The 20,030-nt window shown below is 34.9% G+C and overlaps 1 protein-coding gene across 1 annotated transcript; it reads right to left on the bottom strand.

The window, feature by feature from the left end:
• Window positions 1–5,272: 5,272 nt before the first annotated feature.
• On the bottom strand, window positions 5,273–13,628 carry LOC133305937 (carotenoid 9,10(9',10')-cleavage dioxygenase 1). The gene is made up of 14 exons (XM_061506198.1): window positions 13,240–13,628; window positions 12,680–12,750; window positions 12,427–12,441; window positions 11,115–11,226; window positions 10,903–11,002; window positions 10,430–10,492; window positions 10,048–10,158; window positions 9,783–9,967; window positions 9,023–9,161; window positions 8,544–8,661; window positions 8,353–8,454; window positions 7,838–8,089; window positions 7,508–7,619; window positions 5,273–5,610 (listed from the first exon to the last, which is right to left on the bottom strand). Exons 1-14 carry the CDS (start codon window positions 13,459–13,461, stop codon window positions 5,581–5,583), a joined length of 1,632 nt encoding a protein of 543 aa, XP_061362182.1. The 5' UTR covers window positions 13,462–13,628; the 3' UTR covers window positions 5,273–5,580.
• Between the last annotated feature and the right edge of the window lie 6,402 nt (window positions 13,629–20,030).

Below are 20,030 nucleotides of genomic sequence, written 5' to 3'. Positions count from 1 at the left end.
GTCCAACAATTATTGGCCAACTACTCTGATGTCTTCACCATTCCCACCACATTACCCCCCAACCGTTCCCATAATCATCATATTACTCTACTCCCCAATTCTAAAGCTGTCCAAGTTAGACCTTACCGTTACCCTCATTTCCAAAAGAATGAAATTGAAAAACTATGTCAGGAAATGCTTAAGTCCGGTATTATTCGACCAAGTCAATCACCATTCAGTTCTCCTGTTTTATTAGTCAAAAAGAAGGATGGCACGTGGCGTTTTTGTGTGGACTATCGGGCTCTGAATGCCATCACTGTGCGTGATCAATTTCCTATACCCACAGTGGACGAATTACTAGACGAACTCCATGGAGCTACGGTTTTCTCTAAACTGGACTTGCGGTCTGGATACCACCAAATTCGCATGCACTCTGATGACATCCACAAAACAGCATTTCGTACACATCATGGACACTTTGAATTCTTGGTTTTACCATTCGGTTTGTCAAATGCACCTTCCACCTTCCAGGCTACGATGAATGAAGTATTTGCACCATACTTACGGCATTTTGTCGTCATATTTTTTGATGATATTCTGGTTTATAGTCCTAATTTGACAGAACATGTTCAACATTTACTTACAGTTCTGGAAACATTACGCTCACACTGCCTATATGCCAAAATTTCTAAATGCGCCTTTGCTACTAACTCTATACACTTTCTGGGACACATTGTTTCCGGCGCAGGCGTCGCACCTGACCCAGAAAAAATAAAGGCAGTTTCAGAATGGCCAACTCCTAAGACTATTACACAGGTACGCGTTTTTTTGGGTTTATCTGGATATTATAGACGTTTTATTAAAGGATATGCCAAAATTGCGTCACCAATTACGGACCTACTTACCAAAGGTGAATTCAATTGGACACACGAGGCTCACACGGCTTTTCTAGATCTAAAGAAGCGTCTCACTGAAGCGCCCATTTTAATGCTGCCAAATTTCAGTAAACCATTTACAATTGAAACAGATGCGTCGGGTTCAGGTATTGGGGCAGTTTTGCTACAAGATGACCGTACGATTGCTTATTTTAGTAAAAAAATTATCTCCACGTATGCAAAACCAATCCACATACATCAGAGAAATGTATGCAATTACCGCGGCAGTTAGCAAATGGAGGCAATATCTTTTGGGATCCAGTTTTATCATACGAACTGATCACAAGAGTTTACACCATATGATGTCTCAAGTGATCCAAACACCAGAACAGCAGCAATTTCTGGCGAAATTACTAGGATACCAGTACACAATCACTTATAAATCTGGCATCACTAATGCTGCTGCTGATGGATTATCCAGGCAACTTCAAGGGGTTAGTGAAACCCCAGTCGCACGATTAACATCATTATCCACACCCAGTTCTCACTATCTACCAGTATTACAGAAGGAATTACAAGCAGACACTTATGCAGCAAAATTAATGGGGGAAATACAGTCATCCAAAAAAAAAAGGGAAACTGGGATATTAAAAATGGACTACTACTCCACCGTGGTCGTGTCTTTCTGCCTGAACACTCTTCATTAATCCCAAGTCTGTTGAAAGAGTTCCATTCAGCACCCATAGGTGGACATGCAGGAGTCAGGCGGACATTGTCTCGTTTATGCACATTTTACACATGGAAAACAGTCAGAAAAGATGTACAAGAATTTGTGAAATTTTGTGAAGTATGCCAAAGAGTGAAACCCATTAATCACTCACCTTATGGCTTGTTGCAGCCAATTGCACCTCCTACAGAAATTTGGTCCGAGCTAACAATGGACTTCATCACACATCTGCCACCAGTCCAAGGAATCTCTGTCATCCTCGTGGTCGTGGATCGTCTCACCAAAGGAGCACATTTTATTCCACTTCCAGACCGATATACTGCCTCCAAAGTTGCACAAGTCTTTTGGGATAATGTGGGCAAAATACATGGCACACCAAAGTCCATCATCACAGACCGTGACCCTATTTTTCTCAGCGCTTTTTGGAAATCTTTATTCCAACTCCAAGGCACACAACTTCGTTACAGTTCGGCGTACCACCCCCAGTCCGACGGACAAACCGAAAGAGTCAATCGAACGTTAGAACAGTTTCTCAGAGCATATACGTTTGAAAAGCAGAGAGAATGGTTAAAATTTTTACCTTTGGCAGAGTATCACTACAATACTGCATACAATCGCAGCATAGGTACATCTCCGTTCGAAGCTACGTTTGGCAAACCTCCACCGTGTCCACTACGGTATTCGTTGGGAACATCACCACTTGAAGCCGTTGATTCAACACTGCACCATCGAGTTTCAGTTCTGCAAAATCTAAAAGAACACTTAAAAAAGGCACAACATGCAATGAAAACTCAAGCTGACAAGAAAAGATGCGAGTTTACCTTCACCATCGGAGATCTGGTCCTTCTTCGTTTACAACCATACCGGCAACTTTCCCTGCGTGGCCGTTCATCACAGAAGTTAGCTCCCAAGTTCTATGGACCGTACAAAATACTAGAACAGATAGGAAAGGTGGCGTACCGACTAGAGTTACCACCGGATGCCAAACTTCATTCAGTCTTCCACATCTCCTTACTACGACCATTTTATCACCGTAAGGACAGACCCCCTCCACAATACCCAACCTCCATTGATACTGAAGACCTCATCCATATTCCACACACTATACTTGCGACCCGCAAGGTGTGGCGTCAAGGACGACCAATCACCCAACTGCTTATCCAATGGACTAATCTTCCTCAAGAAGCTGCTACATGGGAAGATGAAAAATATTTAGAAAGATGGAATGAAGAGGGCAACGATTCAAAGGCTACTGAAGGCGTGTTACCAGCTGTCACAAGTAACATCCGCTCCACCAGCCCTACACTCTGCTCAAGAGCCTCTGCTGTACCTCGTGAAGATACATTTCACGCGACCCAAGAAACTCAAGCGTCGTTGCACGCTGGCGCGGACTCCGGTTCGACACACAAGAAGGCACCAAGAGACATTGCAATATCCACTGGTCACTCACATGGGTCAGCGCACACTGCACAAGAAATTCCCACTGCCCAAGGTTCACAGGGACCACTCCATGGGGAATCCAATGCTGGCCGAGGTGATAAGGCACATCATACACGCACCAATCAGAATTGTCTACGCGGATTTCCAGCCAATGCCTGCTTGCCAAGTCAGCTTCTTCAAGATAATCCATGGGACCACCATGCCACTGGGCCGCAAACAGAGCAGGAGACCCAGCCTCAGTCTGTCTTTCCCAATCAGCCCACAAGCGTTTCACCTATACTGGGCCGTGAGGACAAGGCCTGTTCTGATGAGGTGGGGAATGAAGCATACAGGCCCAAACGTGCAACAACAATTCCAGCCCACTTCAAAGATTATTTATTTAATTAAGCTCTATTTTATTAGGATAAGACTTTATTGCAATTAGTAGGAAGATTATTCTTTTATCCTTCTGTTATTTAGTTTCCTAGATAATAGCTTTTATCTTTCAGTTATTTAAATTCCCAGTTAACAGTAATTTAGGATTGTTAGTTATTTAGTCCTTTACAAATTAGGATTGCTAGGTTATTTATTTCAAGAAAACGATCAATGAGAATCATAGATTAATTTGGTCAATCTTCTTTTCCTCTTCTCTATTCTTTTCTATCCTTCCCTTCCCCAATACCAATCCCTTCAGTATATCTACACAACTTCGATGAAGGTCTTGGTGAATGGTGACGACTGGGGCGCGGCGTGCTCAGTGTAATGGTCGTGGGCAACAATTTACATGCTATAATATAAAATTATCACAGCATGTCTAAAAATAAAGGGCGTAAAGAAGAATAATACAATAAGAATATTCTACTGTAAAGGTATTTCTCCCCTTGTTAATGATATTTTTTTTTGGCGGTGTTCTATTTACTTTAAACAGAGAAATATAAAATAAATTGGCTATTGATTTCATCCTACAATCAGGGAAATGATATGATTTGTTTCCTTTTATTTTGCTATAATTAATTAATATCAGATTTACATTCAAATTGGGATCAAAATTTATTTCCACAAGTATTAATATTATTGTCATGAATTTCCTTATCTCCAACATTATTTTTCCTATAATTTTCTCCACAGATTTTATTGTCATTATTTTAGCTACTTGTCTACTTTTGCTAAAAACTTCATAATATTTAATTATTTATTAATGAAATGAGGTAACGAGAATTGAATTGGTGAACATTTCATCATGAAGAATATAATATGATCATGTAAAACAAATATTCAACCTAACAACTTAAATTATTAGGTCAATGTCACATTAATAATTCTGTATTATTAATTTCAAAGTTTCCAAAAAAAAATATTATACAATTTCAATAGTACATATAATGATAATGGCCTTATTAAAACAAGTAATTTTGTTACAACCACCGGGTCTGAAGGATGAACAATGCATAAATCCATCTATATGTGTTAAGAAAGAAATTTTATTAGAAAGAAAGTGGAAGCGACGAGGACCGAATCCAGTACACTGAGGTTCTGATATCATGTAAAGAACTAATTCAACCCAAAAATTTAAGTTTTTTTCGATTTTGATTTTTCGGTTTCAGTTATCAGTTTTTCGCTTCGGTCACCGTAGTTTCAATTGGTTAATGATCACCCCTAAAAAAGGGCAGCAAAAAAATAACTATTGGTTAGTGATTAGAAGAAAACTTTTGGTATTGATTAGGAAATCACGTGGAGAGCAAATAGGAATGAATAACACGTGTCTAATAGTAGTATTTGATAAAGACAACAATGTTAATCATAATAAAATTTTGTAATTTTATATTATTAATATTTTTATTCCTTCAATATCTAATTGTTTAGGATTTTAATATGATATCAAAGTGGTACCATTCTGTCATTCTATTTAATTTGTCAGTTACTAAATTTCATAAAATCCGAAACTCTATTGTAAGTTGTAACACTATAAGGCCTGTTTGGAGCACCTTATAAAGAAAATAGAATAAAAAAACTTATCATATCCTACTTTTATCTCTTGTTTGATGGATTAATAAGATATAATTAGTTTATCCTATTTCTAATTTTATCCTATCCAATACATGATTTCTTATCCTATGAAGAGGAGCTAGAATAGGATTCAACATGATAGAATACCAATATTAGATAGCCAATATATCCCTATTACAGTGGTTAAAAATAATTGTTTGAATCCCAAAGTTAATCCTTGGAAAAGCACTTTTGTTAATACCTTGCAAAATCAATGTATATATCTCAAAGGATGCGAATTAGTAACCCAATGAAGGACTGTGCTAAGCAAACAACCATGCTAAAATGACACGAAACCATGGTGCTATAAAATTTTTGCTATGTGCAGTGTTTAAGGAAGAGTCATGGCCATTATGGAGGTCTATAACGCCTTACCTTGCATTTACAACAGCCTAATTCGTAATTATTTTATAATTGTGTACTGTAAAATAGGTTGTTTACTGTGGCACCGGATATATAGTACAGACAATTGCTAATTTGTAGAGACAGGTCTACATATTGAGGCAGTGCAGTACAGCGAGGCTGTCAACATTTTCATAGTTTTGCCTGTTCTAGCAGTTGGTCCTGCGTAGCGAGCAAGTAAAAAAAAATAAAAATTAGCAGCATGCACTTGAACAAAAGGGAAAGAAAAAGAAGTGTGTAGGATAATGTAGTGTAAGCAGCAGGTGGTAGTCTTTTAAAACAGAAAGAGGTAAGCAATCAATGAGAAACAATTGACTGCTCAAACATATATAACCCCCTAGATTTTTGCACTATCTGATATAGGATTGATTGAACTATGCTTAGGTTCTCTTTTCAGAAACTTTTCTAAAGAAAAGGTAGGAGTTAAGATCAAAAGAAAGTAAATTATTTGGTTGTTATTTATATTTTTTCATATGAAGGGGGTGCAGATTTACCTTCATTTTGATTTTCTGGGACTAGTGTTTTAGAAAATATCAAATCAGTCAAGTGACCAACTCCTTGTGGCCTTTCAATTTGCCGTGCCATCTAAGTAATTACTTATAACTTTTTGATAAAGCCATACCAGTTGACAATCAAAGACTAAAATAAACATGTATCATTTAGGGTATATGGGCAATGATTAATTACTATGATAAGTTGATAACATAGGGCCATAGTTAAATCCCCTTATATGTGTGTTATGTGTGGTCTCCATTTGTTCTTACATTGTTTTTTAGTTGTTTCTTACTGGAATTCTTTGTCAGTTTGGAGAGTGCTGGGTTTCCCCTAGGTCCTTGGACCAGTTTCTGTTGACTATCTTCACCGATTTTGGAGAAGGAAAGAAGCCAAATTCCTGTGGCAATATGCAATCTATGCCATTACCAGTATTTGGTAGGCGTGTAATTCTTGCATCTTTAAGGTGATCTCTTTGGATGAGCAGCTCCTTTGGATAAGATTAGGTATTTGGCTTCTATTTGGTGCAAAGCTTTTGGTCTTTCTAAAGGGCTTTCTCTTACAGAAATGTTGAGAGATTACGTAGCTTTGCTTCATTGATGTTTTCTTTTCCCCTTTTATATTCCTTATTGTATAAGGAGGATCTATTATCTGCCTAGCTCTTTGTAATAATCTACTCTTCGTGTTAATGAATTTTCTTTTAGTGAAAAAAAAATAAAAAAAACAGGGCCATATCTACGTTAATTAATGTCATGCTTAATTTTTTGGGCTTCTCATTAACTTGGAGATACGATCTTGTTGGGATATTCAAGTGTGATGAGTCTCACATTGGTTGGTAATAGGCTAAGTGAAGTGAATATAAATAGATGGACCCATTAACCCAATGCCTTAAGGTTTTGCGTTGAGATGTGGTGTCAGACCCACTTGGTGTATTTGTTCCACTTAACTCATTGATGGTGGTCCCCCGCCACAGGCTTCCTTTGAACCCGCCTAACAATGGTATCAAAGCTGGGTTGTGCTCGAGCTAGCTAGGTGTTTGGCTAGGAGGCGAGTTGGTACTCAATTGAGGAGGAGCATATCAATGTTGGGTTTCACACTTGAGGTAGAGATTGTTGGGATATTCAAGTGTGATGATTCCCACATTGGTTGGTAATGGGCTAAATGAAGTGAATATAAGTAGATGGACCTATTAACCCAATGCCTTAAAGTTTTGGGTTGAGATGTGGGGTTAGACCCCACTTGGTGTATTTATTCCACTTAGCTCATTGGTGGTGATCCACCGTCACGGGCTTCCCCTAGACCCGTCTAACAGACTTTAGTCATGGGCATATCCATTGCCAAACAAAGTAATATTTGGTTTTATCTTTCTACAAATTAGTTCATGTCAGATGAAACTAGTCACGCAAACGTACTCTTATGAAATCTCCACATTCATACCCCACTAACTTGAGTCCCATTACCAGTTAACACTGAAAGTGGTTGCTAAATGAACATTCCAAGTAATGTGAAGGAAAGAAAGAGAGGAAGAAATGCAATGCAGAAATAAGCAATATGAAGTAACACAAACCTCTGTCACAAAGAAGGCATGGAAACCATATGGAACTCTATGTGGCAATTCTACAACTGCAACAGGATCTGCTGACATTGTTTTTGCATCGATAACATGCACAAATGATTTTCTGCAGTATTGTAATTAAATTCATGTTTAGATTTTTACTCTTTTCAAATTGGAGATAAAAAAACAAAAAATAAGCCATGTCATAGTGATTAATACAGAGAGCAGTCCCTGATTCCTTAAGAATTGCACAGGCCATAACAGCACTAATGATCACAATGCATGCACATAACAATTATTTCATAGAAATCATTGATTGAAGTCTGCAGAGGAAAGTGATACCGGATATTCTCATCATGTACAAAAAAGATCAAGTATCCATCATCTTCTTCAGAATTGGTGCCAGGGACACGCGGGACATAAACAGCCTCAGAGCCAAACCTCCCTGGTCCCAAGTCATAGATACCCTGAACATTTCCTCCAACCTCAAGCTTTGTTTTTTCAGAATCCGGTTCGGCATGCAAATCAAATTTAATAATCCCAGTAACTTTAGCAATACTATCTAATGTGGTCCCGTATACATATCGCTGCTTCCTGATGAAATGAAAATGATAAATAGAGGTGATAGAAGACATGCATAAACTTACTTGTTCGGACTACATCTTAGAAGACATGCATAAACTTACTTGTTCGGACTACATCTTAGAACGTAATTCGGAAAGCACATACGGTATCATTTTCAAATAAGCACAAAAGAAAAAAGAATGCGAATAAGAAAATTTCGACTATCAAACTAACAGATGATTAATATAGTTACAAGTTCAGTATTTTGACCACCCTAAGGAGATTAAGCTTACCTTCCAGTGTAGCTTTCATTCACCCTAGGAAAATCTATAGCAGATGCTGATAGTTTCTTCTGAAAAGCTTCACCAGTTTTAATGTTAAATCTCATTTCATACCTGGCAAGAGTAGTCAATATACATTAATAAAGAACAATCATCATGTAAAATTTGTTCTATAAATTACATGTAAGAATGAGTCTTTTTACAGTTCATTTGAGAAATTTTCAAGCTTTTCCTTGACAGCCCCATTAACCATGTCCAAATCTAGATTCTCAAGGCGGCACGTGATAAGAACAAGTTCATCCTCCTCCTCCCAAGCATTGGCTAGGTAAAAAAAAGGTCATACAAAATGTTACAGTGGACAAGTCTATCAGAATTGAAGAATTTGAAGCACATATTGAAGCTTGATTTCATATTCTAACTTTAAGGCATATCCCATTTTTCCTACTATATCACACTGTGGTTTGCATGTTACTGCAAGGAGTGTCAAACTTTGACAACATTATGATTTACAAAACTAAAAGAGTTTTTCTATAAGTTGGCTGGGAAAATGAACTGGACTCTCTACTCAAATTTTGTTATCATGCACTTAAATATTATGGACCATTGAATTCCTACAGAATCATCATTGTAGAATCTCAATCAACATTTTATATTAAGGAAAAACAAAAGCAAAAGAACACACCATTGTGGAATATGAAGCAATTTGGTAGTTCAAACCATCTAATATGCTTCTCATCCTTAGCATACCGAGGAAGGACACCAAAACGAGCTTTCTTGGTTTCATCAAATGAGAATATCAGTGTGTTTTTCTTCACCATTTCCTGAAAAATGGATTTCAACGAATAATTCAAGATTCACTAAATGCCATCAGTTGACGCACATAGTCAATAGACTCTATACCATTAAACCATCCTTTGCACAACACTCCTTCAGTGCCCAAAAAAAAAAAAAGCTCCCAACCAAAAAAGGAAATCACAATGCCCACACCTACTATGTTCACTGTAAAAGTTAAATTGACATAATGGATTCCCTCTTCAGATTCCCACATTACGAACATTTTATTTAAAGATGTTTCACTAAAAGGAAAGAAAGTAGAGTAATAAATGTCCCCTTACATAAAAACCTTTTAAAGCACTCCGCCTCTTTTACATGGTGCAAAATTATAATTTAATTAAGAATTGGGGAAGATAAGATTAATCTCCTAACCACTTGGTTAGAGTGGCTTTATTATCATGTCAAGAACCAGCTATCCAAAAAAATTGAGCTATTAGGTGCAGGACTATGATTTTTAATCTATGACAAGTGGGAGAGCAAAGCACTATTTCTCATTTATAATAAACAAGATCAGTTTTAGAGTTTCAATAACAAGCATGGTATAGTTGAACTGCATAATTACTAAACTAAACTTTGTCAGACTACAAGAACAGAAACACCTGTAATACCTTTGGCCTAAAATACAGAGGAAGATCCATGAATATTGCATAATTTTCTGTGATGGCAAAGTCATGCATCATGATGGGCTCTGATATTGTTATGGGCACAGGATCATGCATATAACCGTCCTTTGAAATTACTCTGTATGTAATATATGGTGGTGTATGTGAATAGCCAAATGTAAACATCTCCCCTGCATACAGGATATTCGTTTGTCACATAACTATTCCATTATATCAGTCAACTTAATTACTTATTTCAAGATGGCTTCACCAGTAAATGGGTCAACTTTTGGATGAGCAGTGAAGGAATGACCCAATCTCTTGTCATAATCAAGCATGCCAAGTGTCTGCAAATCACCATCTTCAAAAACTTTAATAGCATCTGCAAAATTCAAAATGAGACTACTTCAGTCCTACAGTAGAATAGGTAGATATAGATACAATAATATCGAGTTGAATCCATGGATATAACCGAGTCACTAATTGGACTACAGTTACTCTCTCCAAGATAAAGAAAAAAATCCTCGCTTGTTAAGATCATAATGCTTGTGAATCTTTTCATTCTCTTTGTTCTATTCAGTCGATGGCACTACAGCTATAGTCAAATAGTTTATATCTTTAATAAATGTAAAATAGATAGGAATTGTACTTACAAGGTTTATCTGCTTCCGAGAGTGCTAGAAGCTTCCCATGGTGATATACAAGAGCTGTATTAGCTGGTAGAAATTAGAGTATGAGCACAAGTTAGTTTCAGCTCATCCAGACATATTCAAGAGCTCAATATTCCCAGTAAAATATCCATAAAAAGATTCCACCAAAACATGTGTGTCAGCAAGGGAATGCATCAGGTAATGCACTCTCCAGTCATTCTAGAAAGAAAAAAAAGAAGAAAAAAAGAAGAGGGGCTACTTCAAAAATTGAACGATGAATCAGATGTCGTTTTTGTAATATAACTTGTACAGTACCAACACTGAACAGTAGCCCATACATAATGCAACACCATTGCAACCTTACAAAAGGGAGATACAATTCAAAATACTATATAAATTGCACTGAACAAAGTTGCAGAATGTAAAAAAATTCACAGGACCTTGAATTTGAAAACAAATTCCATAGCACAAGTTACCTGTTCCATTTCCGTAAGAAACATCCAGTACTTTCAATTTAGCTCTCAACATTTGCATGTTAACCATTAACAGTCCAAATAGACCCTTGAGATCACCAATCTGAAAATGACATATACAAGAAGCTGCATTTGTCTTGGGAATATAAAATAAACATTTCTAAGACTGGTAAATTTTTCACTAAAGCTTCTATATTTTCACTTTCTTTCTATACCTTCATAAATTTGGCACCTCCAAAGTATTCTTCTTGTTTAAGACGAGAAGTTCTCACAAAACGGGAAACATATGTAGCTTTTCCATCTTTGATACGCAAACCATGAATCATTCTACAATTCATGCATGAATATATCAATATTGGAGGACCAGACACCAAAACTATGAACTTTATATAGTGTTATTGACAACCCAAGATTTAAAAACATCAAAAACTGTATTATTTCCGATGAAGCAGAAGGATGGTGGACCACTTGGTTATAGAGGTTCTGATACCATGTCATGAGCTAACTCTCCCAAAAGCTTATACTGTTAGGTGAAGACACATGAATGGTTTTAACATTACATCACTAACGGTAGTGAAGCAGAAAGAAAATCAAATAAAGATAAGAAAGAAATAAAGGAGGAAAGGAAAAAGAAGGGGGAAACCTTAAAAGGTATTCAGAACAATGCAAACATTTACATGCTAGAGAATGTGGCTGTGCAATTCCCACAGAACTTAGGTCATGATTAGGAATTAAATTGTAATCACTGATTTATATTGACACTACTTTAGATTTGTGCTCGCTTTTTTTTACAGGTTAACGAAAATGGATAATTAACATGTACAATGAAGGATTCTGCCAAAAGAACTGTTAGAGATATATAAAATCATTAATATAACCTCATCTTACAGCTTAAGCTTTTGGATTGAATTGGTTCTTTACATGGTATTAAGTCCTCAGTATCACAGGTTCGATCTTCACCGCCTCCCATTTAGTTAATAATTAATTAAGTCTTATGGAGTTTCTTAGCATAGGTAGGTAGGCATGTGCATTGTCCACCCTTCAAGTCCAGTGGACTCTCGTATAATTTGTAAAGAACCAATTCAACCCAGAAGCTTAAGCTGATGGATGAGGGCTTTCTAATGGTTTATACTATTCTCTAACACGCCCCCTCACATGAGAGCTCACTGGGCTTGAAGGATGGACAATGCACAGGCCCACCTATCTGTGCTAAGAAAATTCCATAAAAGAAAGTGAGAAGCAGTGAGGATCGAACCCACGAAGCTCTGATACTATATAAAGAATCAATTCAACCCAAAAGCTTAAGCTAGAGGGTGAAGGCTTTTTAATGGTTTATACTATTCTCTACTAAAAACTATTAAGATTTTGGTTGCAGTCCCCAAGCAATTGCAATAATAAGATCCAGCAAATAAAGTATGCATCCTACCAATGCAAGGATCAAATATTGCCACTCTATTTACATGAAAATTTCATATATAACAAACATGAAAGAAATATATGTTTTCATAAAGGAAGAGAATTACACACCCATCTCCATCAAACCTGCAAAAACAGTGACAGAAAACATGGCATAAGCGTAAAACTCCACTCAATTAATACATTTTTTGATACAGATAAACTATAAAAAGCTCCAAATTCATCCCAAACCTTCCCATAAAAAGTAAATATGGTAAAAAGAAAATCAATATACTGATAAGCTACATGGGTATTTTCCACCAAGATTTGTGCAATATCTCATAATATATGGTTCAAATCATACCAAAAAAAGAACAAACTTTACCAGTGATATCCAGCCACAGGAGCAAATTTCGGATTAGGTCCCACCCTGACAAACTCTCCATTCAAGCAATCCTGCAACACATTTCAAATGGTAAGTGATGAGTAGCAGGAGCTGATATTGTTCTAATCATAAAACCACAAAAGAATAACAATGGATAAACTCTCCAAGGACAGAAAGCACAAAACCACAAAAGAATAACAGAAAATCTAAGATAGCTAATAAAACACAACAAAGTCTATGTATTTGGTGAGCTGAGACAGAATGCAGCATAATACAACTAAAACTATAACAATCAAGGAACTACCACAAAGATGGACATGGACTACTTTCACAGTGCCCATCAAAATTTAACCCCTTTTTTATCCCTCTTTTCATCTAGATCCTGATCTTTGCTTATGTGGGTATTCTCCACTTCAAATTCAGAAAATTAAAAAGAACAAAACAACCCCCACAGATGAAACACAAAACATATATCCTAAAATGCTCTAATCTCACCCTATTAGAGAATTGAATATACAAGATAGCATTATCTAGAGTAACAAACAGCCAATTGTACTTACTGGGAGGTACCCTTTAACAGGAAGGTCCTTAGTGGGAGGGGTTTCATCAGGAACAGGAGCAAAATTACCAGAAAGGTAGTGTTGGGGCAGTGAAGAATCATACAAGCACTTCACAATCAGATTCTCCAAAAAATCAACCACTTTTGAAGTGAAACCATTGCTGGGTTTTGGTTCCACCTTCACTAGCCCTCCACCACTATTGATCTTCTTCTCATCCTCCATGTTGGGTCTGTGTCTGAAAGTGCTAGAAAGCTTTTACCTAATTGGGTTTGTGATTGTGACGAAAGTGTGGAAATTAAATCATCATTCTATGGTTCATCTTCTACCATGTGACTCTGTTGGCACAGCACCTTCCACGTATGTGACACAATGTCCTGTGATTCTTTTTGTGTATTCCAAGATTCTGTTTTTGTATTTATCGCCATCGTTTGGCCACAATCCAGGAAATGCATTTGCTATTTCCTTCTTCTTTTCTTTTTTACATTTTTTTTTTCAGTAAACGACACTTAGTGTTAATCTTTTATTAAGAGAGAGTAAATCCAGACTATTTAAGAAAAATCACATCAAATCTTATTTAATAATGAAGAAAATATTTTTAAGAGAGTATTACAATATGTGTTACTATTATTTCTCTAGTATATTATTATAAAAATATATATTGGGGAAGTATATTGTAACAACCAAGCAGTGTTACTACCAATCAATTTCACCGTTAGATCGATTATGACGGTTATATTTATTTTCATCTTTGTATGATTATGATTCTCCATATTTAATACTTTATATTTATTTCCACCTTTGTATAATTATGATTTTTCATATTTAATGCTTTCACTTTAAATACGAGGAATCATAATCATACAAAGATGAAAATAAATATAACCGTTCGATCAACATAATCGATCTAACGGTGAAATTGATTGGTAGTAACATTGGTAGTAATACTATTTGGTTGTTACATATCACATGTTTATTATTAATGAATTTTTTTTATGGATTTAATATTTTTATTTGTTTTGAAAAGAATTTCTACTACAATCTATAAAAGAAAGTGGTCCCATTATTTGATTAATGTTTTCTCCCTCTCCTTTTAAAGTCATCTATTCATTTTTATGTAAGTATGAAGAAAATAATTTTTTTTTATTTTTTTTTCCTTTGTTTATATATCATATATACTTCTAATTAATCATTAACTATCAAAATAATCTGTTTAAATTTAATTTTTTTTATATAACAATTTTACTTGAATCTTTACATTATTAGTATGTTGTTAATTAGAAGGGAAAAAATAGTAATGTCTTGATTTATAAATATGCTAATAGTGAATGTGAGGAGATTTGATAATTAATATAGGTTATAGATTCAAACATATTATTGAGGGTTTTTTTTTGATAACATACATAAGTTTAAAAAAAGGGAAAACATATTAGCTTTCTTCTATTTTTACTAAGTTATAAAATTTTCTTCTTTTTAAAATATTTGTCATGAACTTTATTAATATATATATATAAAGATGGGTTAAATTACACCAGTATAAATTATATTTTTAATATGAAATATTATTTTATTTATATTTAAGAATTTTAATTTATTAAATATGTTAATCGTTAGTTGTAATGTGTTCTGGAATGAACATTAATGTCTAGCAGGATAGCTAGTATTTGTATCTACGGAGCTTATGGTAAAGATGACAGGCAATGAGAAGTCTTGCACCTTAGGTCAAAGTCTGATGGTATGAACAATGGGTGTGTGTGTGTGAGTCACCTGCTTAGTGGATAGAATGTGCTCTAAGCACAAGTGTGAAGGTTGTAGCCATATTGACCAGCCTTGTGAATACTAAGATAGAATACTAAAATAGGTTATCAGATGAGTTCAGATGAGTCCCCCTCTTTGTTAGCTATAAGGGGTTATATATAGATGAAATGCACTAGGAGGTTGTGCCCCTAGTGGGTAGTTTGCAGGTGACTTAATGGTGTGATGCAATGCTTGGTGGATGGTTATTTGTAGTAGATGGAAGTTAGGGGAGAGTGGTGGAATGAGATGCTTCATGTAGTGGGATAGGAAGTGGGAACCACCTGAGTGGTCCATAACATAAGCCCCCTAGCCTGGCATTCCGCATAGTCAGAATGTCAGGGTAAAAGTAAAGCCAATGTTTAGTATTGTGAAAAAGGATATGAATGCTAGGAAAATCCAGTTTGTGACTGCTTCCGGGTTCTAGGTTGCTTTATCGTGTTGCTCGTTGGTACTTGGTTGTAGTCTTCTCCGGGTTTGTAATTGCTTCCGAGTTTGAAGCTGGAGGTGATTTCTTGGATTTGTTAGCCTAGACCTACAATAAATAAAAACAATAATTATTTATTGCGTACCTGAGTAGGGTGTGAAAACCCTATATGAATATGTCTTGTGCGCTGATTAAGATTATTCAGAATCAAATGTTCAACAATTTTCCCGCTTCCGATTAGAAAAAAGATGGGTGCCCAAGGGGTCTTTTAGTAAACCATTTTTATCCTGGAGGGCAGGTCTTCTTTTAGTAAACCATTTTTATCCCGGAGGGCCGGTCTTCTTTTGGCGACAAAGGACTTTCTTTTCCCGTTTCCGAGTAGGAATTGAACGGGTGCCCAAGAGGCCAATTCTGGCGGCAAGGGACTTTGTTTTCCCGCTTCTGAGTCGGAATTGAACGGGTGCCAAAGAGGCCAATTCTGGCAGCAAGGGACTTTGTTTTCTCACTTCCGAGTAGGAATTGAATAGGTGCCCAAGAGGCCAATTTTGGCAACAAGGGACTTTGTTTTCCCGTTTCCGAGTAGGAATTGAATAGGTGCCCAAGAGGCCAATTCTAGCGGCAGGGGACTTTGAATTTTCCCGTTTTTGAGTAGGAATTGGACAGGTGCCCAAGAGGCCGTATTTTGGCGGCAAGAGACTTTAGTTTTCTCGTTCCGAGTAGGAATTGGACGGGTGCCCAAGAGGCCATATTTTGGCGACAAGGGACTTTAGTTTTCCCGTTTCCGAGTAGAAATTGGACGGGTACCCAAGAGACCATATTTTGGCGGAAAGAGACTTTTAATTTTCCCGTTTCCGAGTAGGAATTGGACGGGTGCCCAAGAGGCTCTATTTTGGAGGCAAGGGACTTTAGTTTTCCCGTTTCCGAGTAGGAATTGGACGGGTGCCTAAAAGGCCATATTTTGGCGGCAAAGGACTTTCTGCTTCTAGCTATATTGTGATTTCTTTGTCTTTAAATTTTGAACTCGGTTGATGTCCTGCACCCTGAAAAATATAAAACATGCAAGCTTGCAAGGAACTCTGTTAATTGTTAGAGCATTGATTGAAAAATAATAAAAAGCAAGACAGGTTTTAACAACAACCCATATCATTATGCAACGTTAAGAAGTCATTCTTCCTTGTAGTTAAGATGCATGTTATAGCCAAAATGACATGATAGTGACTGAGGTCCGAATAGGATAAAAATTGCTCCCCACATATTTCTTCTCCTTATGTGAGTTCTCCCGAATCAAATTTATGATTTCTGAAAATTTGTTAACCTATCCCTGTTTCATTTCAATTTTATTCAACTTGAAAACAAGAATTTGATGTTAGATTCCCTTAAAAAATATTAGCTATAAGAATCTCTAGGAAGCTACACTCATACTTTTTCATAACATTAGAAACAGGGCCGATACCTTTACCCCACATGCCAAAGGAAATGATATACTTAGCATAACTCATTAGCTCGAGGCTTGAGCACCTTTAAAAAACTTCATTGAAATTAAAAAGAAGTCGTGAACCATTTCAAGTATATGATCCGCATACACAGAAATTCATTCAAGAGTGTTTATTATTATTTTATTTTTTTTCTATCCAAGTAAATAGATATGCAGTTCATTAACATCTTTTATCAACAAAATCTAAGCCACAAACACCAAGCTTTGAAATTTACACATAAAAACTACTGAACAAAGTATATTATCTGTTGCATAAAGGCAAAATCAAGAATCACATTCTTTTGGAATCTCAGATAAATCCCTATTGCGAGCAAAGAGGTTGTCATAACAGAGTAAGACACATAATCATAAAAAGCACAAACTGCAAGGTTGCTTTCCAACTTGCTAATACGTGGTTTAAAACTCTTATTTTTTGAAAAAGGAAACAATACTGAATAAAAAAAAAAAAAAACCACAGAAATATTCGCCAGAAATTTCATAAAATCGCAGCAACAAATGATCATAAATATTACATCTATTTTTACTACATTATAGCATCCAATTCCATATATTGCTCCAATTAGTCTATTATTTATACGATATAATTTATTACATGTGAGTTTATTAATCCCTCTTCATGGAAAAAAAGGAACTTTCCATTTACTTTGTGTTATTGCTCACAAAGGTTTCAAGCAGTGCGTTTCTTCTTCTTCTTTTTTTCATCCTATGTTGTCGCAAGTGTTCTTTATATCGGTGGTTTGAATCAATGACAAATCTAATAATATATGTATTGAATACTGTGTTGATACTAGTCAATTTATCTCATTAATTATTTAAAATGCTGAATCAATTTTTCTAAATTCCAATACAACACAAAATGACAGTATTTATATAACCAAAGAATCAGAATACATATAAAGTTCTAAACACACATTGCACAATATATAAATTTTATATATATATGTACGGACAAATAATCATACAAGCCAGATATGAAGATATGCCTAAACCTTTATGGCTCACTAACTTAATACTTAATCCCCCGATGAATATAATACCCATGCAGAGTCAAAAAACAGGGAGCAATTGCTCAACATAATTACCCCAGAATATTGTTGTCAAAAAAACTAGTGTAAAAATGTAAAAATTTACATTTTTACGTTTTTACTGGAGTGATACGTGTTAAAACGCAAGCAAAAATTTTCCTCAATAAAACTGGTAGAAACTACGTGTAAAAATGATAAAAACGCAAGTTTCTACACTTTTACTTAAACAAAAAAACTAGATCGGTCTTATTATACCAAAAAAAAAAGAATTGGGTTAACTTTTAACCCATAACCAGTTTTCTTTTTCTTTTTTCTTTTTAAAAAAAAAAAAACCTTATTTCCATTTGCCCTAAATCAAAAACATAGTATTTTCTTCTAACTATCTGGAAAAAAAAATGTCACGTAAGGTCACTATTGCAAAGAAAGAAGAGGGTGAAGCCACTGGTGAAAAGTTTGAGAACTAACCTGAAGTGGATTTTGAATCAATCTATTACATTTTATTGCAAATGAGCTTGTTATAGGAGCAAAAGAAGAGGACATTGAGGATATGCAATTGATGCAAAATAATGTGTTTGATTTAAATCAATTGATATAATTTAGAAGTTATTAAACTTTACTCTTTTGATATTTTGGAACTTGGTTGTAAAAGTTGTTAAACTCTTTTTTAATATTTTTGATCTTATGTCTTATATAGTTACGTGACTTGTATATTTTAAATATGAAATTGTTCATTAAATTTTGAGCAGTGACTTATGTGATATATATATAATTTTGTATCTTGACCTAAGTAGTAAAAATGTTATGTTTCGTGTCGTTTCTACGATTTACGTTTCTAACATCCCTTTCTGTTTCTATGTAGAAACTCGATTTTGACAACATTGATAGAAAGAGAATGCAAACAACTTAGTATTATTTTTTGCTTGAAATTATTTAAATATTATTTTGTTTATGACTTTATTCCATGACTTTTTTTATATCATATTGCAGCATCTTTGAAATTTTGAATCTAATTGTTTTTGCATTAAAGTAAATGCATGATGAGGCTGTTCTTTTATGGAATTCTACTATCTTCAAAAAAAATTTAAAAACTTTTTTTGTTTCTAACCGAGTGTCTGAATTGCACACAAAATTATTTAGAATTTTTTTTTTATCATGCAACTATTCCTTTTTTATATTATAATTCCATTATCTTTGAAAATCTGATAAATCTCATTTGACAGTATCTTTAAAATTTAAATAATACTAAGTTGATCAATTAAAAAAAACACGATATTATAATTTTTTTTAATTTTTATAGAAATATATAAAATAAAAAATAATTTAAAAACTGGAATATAATAGCTATGGAGTTTATAAATACTCCAATAGACACTGATATCTTTAAATTTTAAAAATATACATATAAATGGTTAGAAAAATGAACTAAAAGGCCATTATGTTTGATTACGATAATATATACATATAAGCGTCAGTACACATTTTTCACAAGTACACTTTATCTATAAAAGTAATTTCCAAAAATATAGTTATTGATTTTTTATTTCTTCAGTTAATCATTGTTTGATAAGTTATTCTTAATTAGACGAAAGCAGTTTTTGGCAAAATAATAATAATTCCAATATTTTATTATTATATTAGTGCACAACCAGTAAATACAAAAAGAGTAAAATAAATTGTAATTTGACCCTTGTTATGTTTCACGATTTTATGTCATGTTCTAATTTTAAAAAATGTATTTTTCTGTATTTTATTCCAAATTTAAAAAGTGCATTTTTTTCCCTAGTCAATTGTGATTCTTTTCCCTCATAATATTGTGAGTCATGAATATGATTACGGATATGGGCTTGTAGCAAAATGCCAAGCATATTATATATACAGAGATTTCTGTTCACGTGGCATCCAAATATTATAAAAGAAATTTTTTTCTCATGTTATCTTATGCAATATAAAAAAAAGTGGATAAAACCTACTAAGAAGAGAAGAGAGAAAGGAGATCCCACTCATTTTTTGTATGTTGCATTGTCTCATGCATCATGAGAAAAATATTTCCCAT

The sequence above is a fragment of the Gastrolobium bilobum genome, unplaced genomic scaffold, assembly GCF_033153095.1.
Source record: "Gastrolobium bilobum isolate Gb01-03AN ecotype WA unplaced genomic scaffold, APGP_CSIRO_Gbil_v1 utg28196, whole genome shotgun sequence".
Lineage (NCBI taxonomy): Eukaryota > Viridiplantae > Streptophyta > Magnoliopsida > Fabales > Fabaceae > Gastrolobium > Gastrolobium bilobum.
Note: the sequence above shows the minus strand (reverse complement) of the source record. Positions and strands in the feature narration are given on the sequence as shown.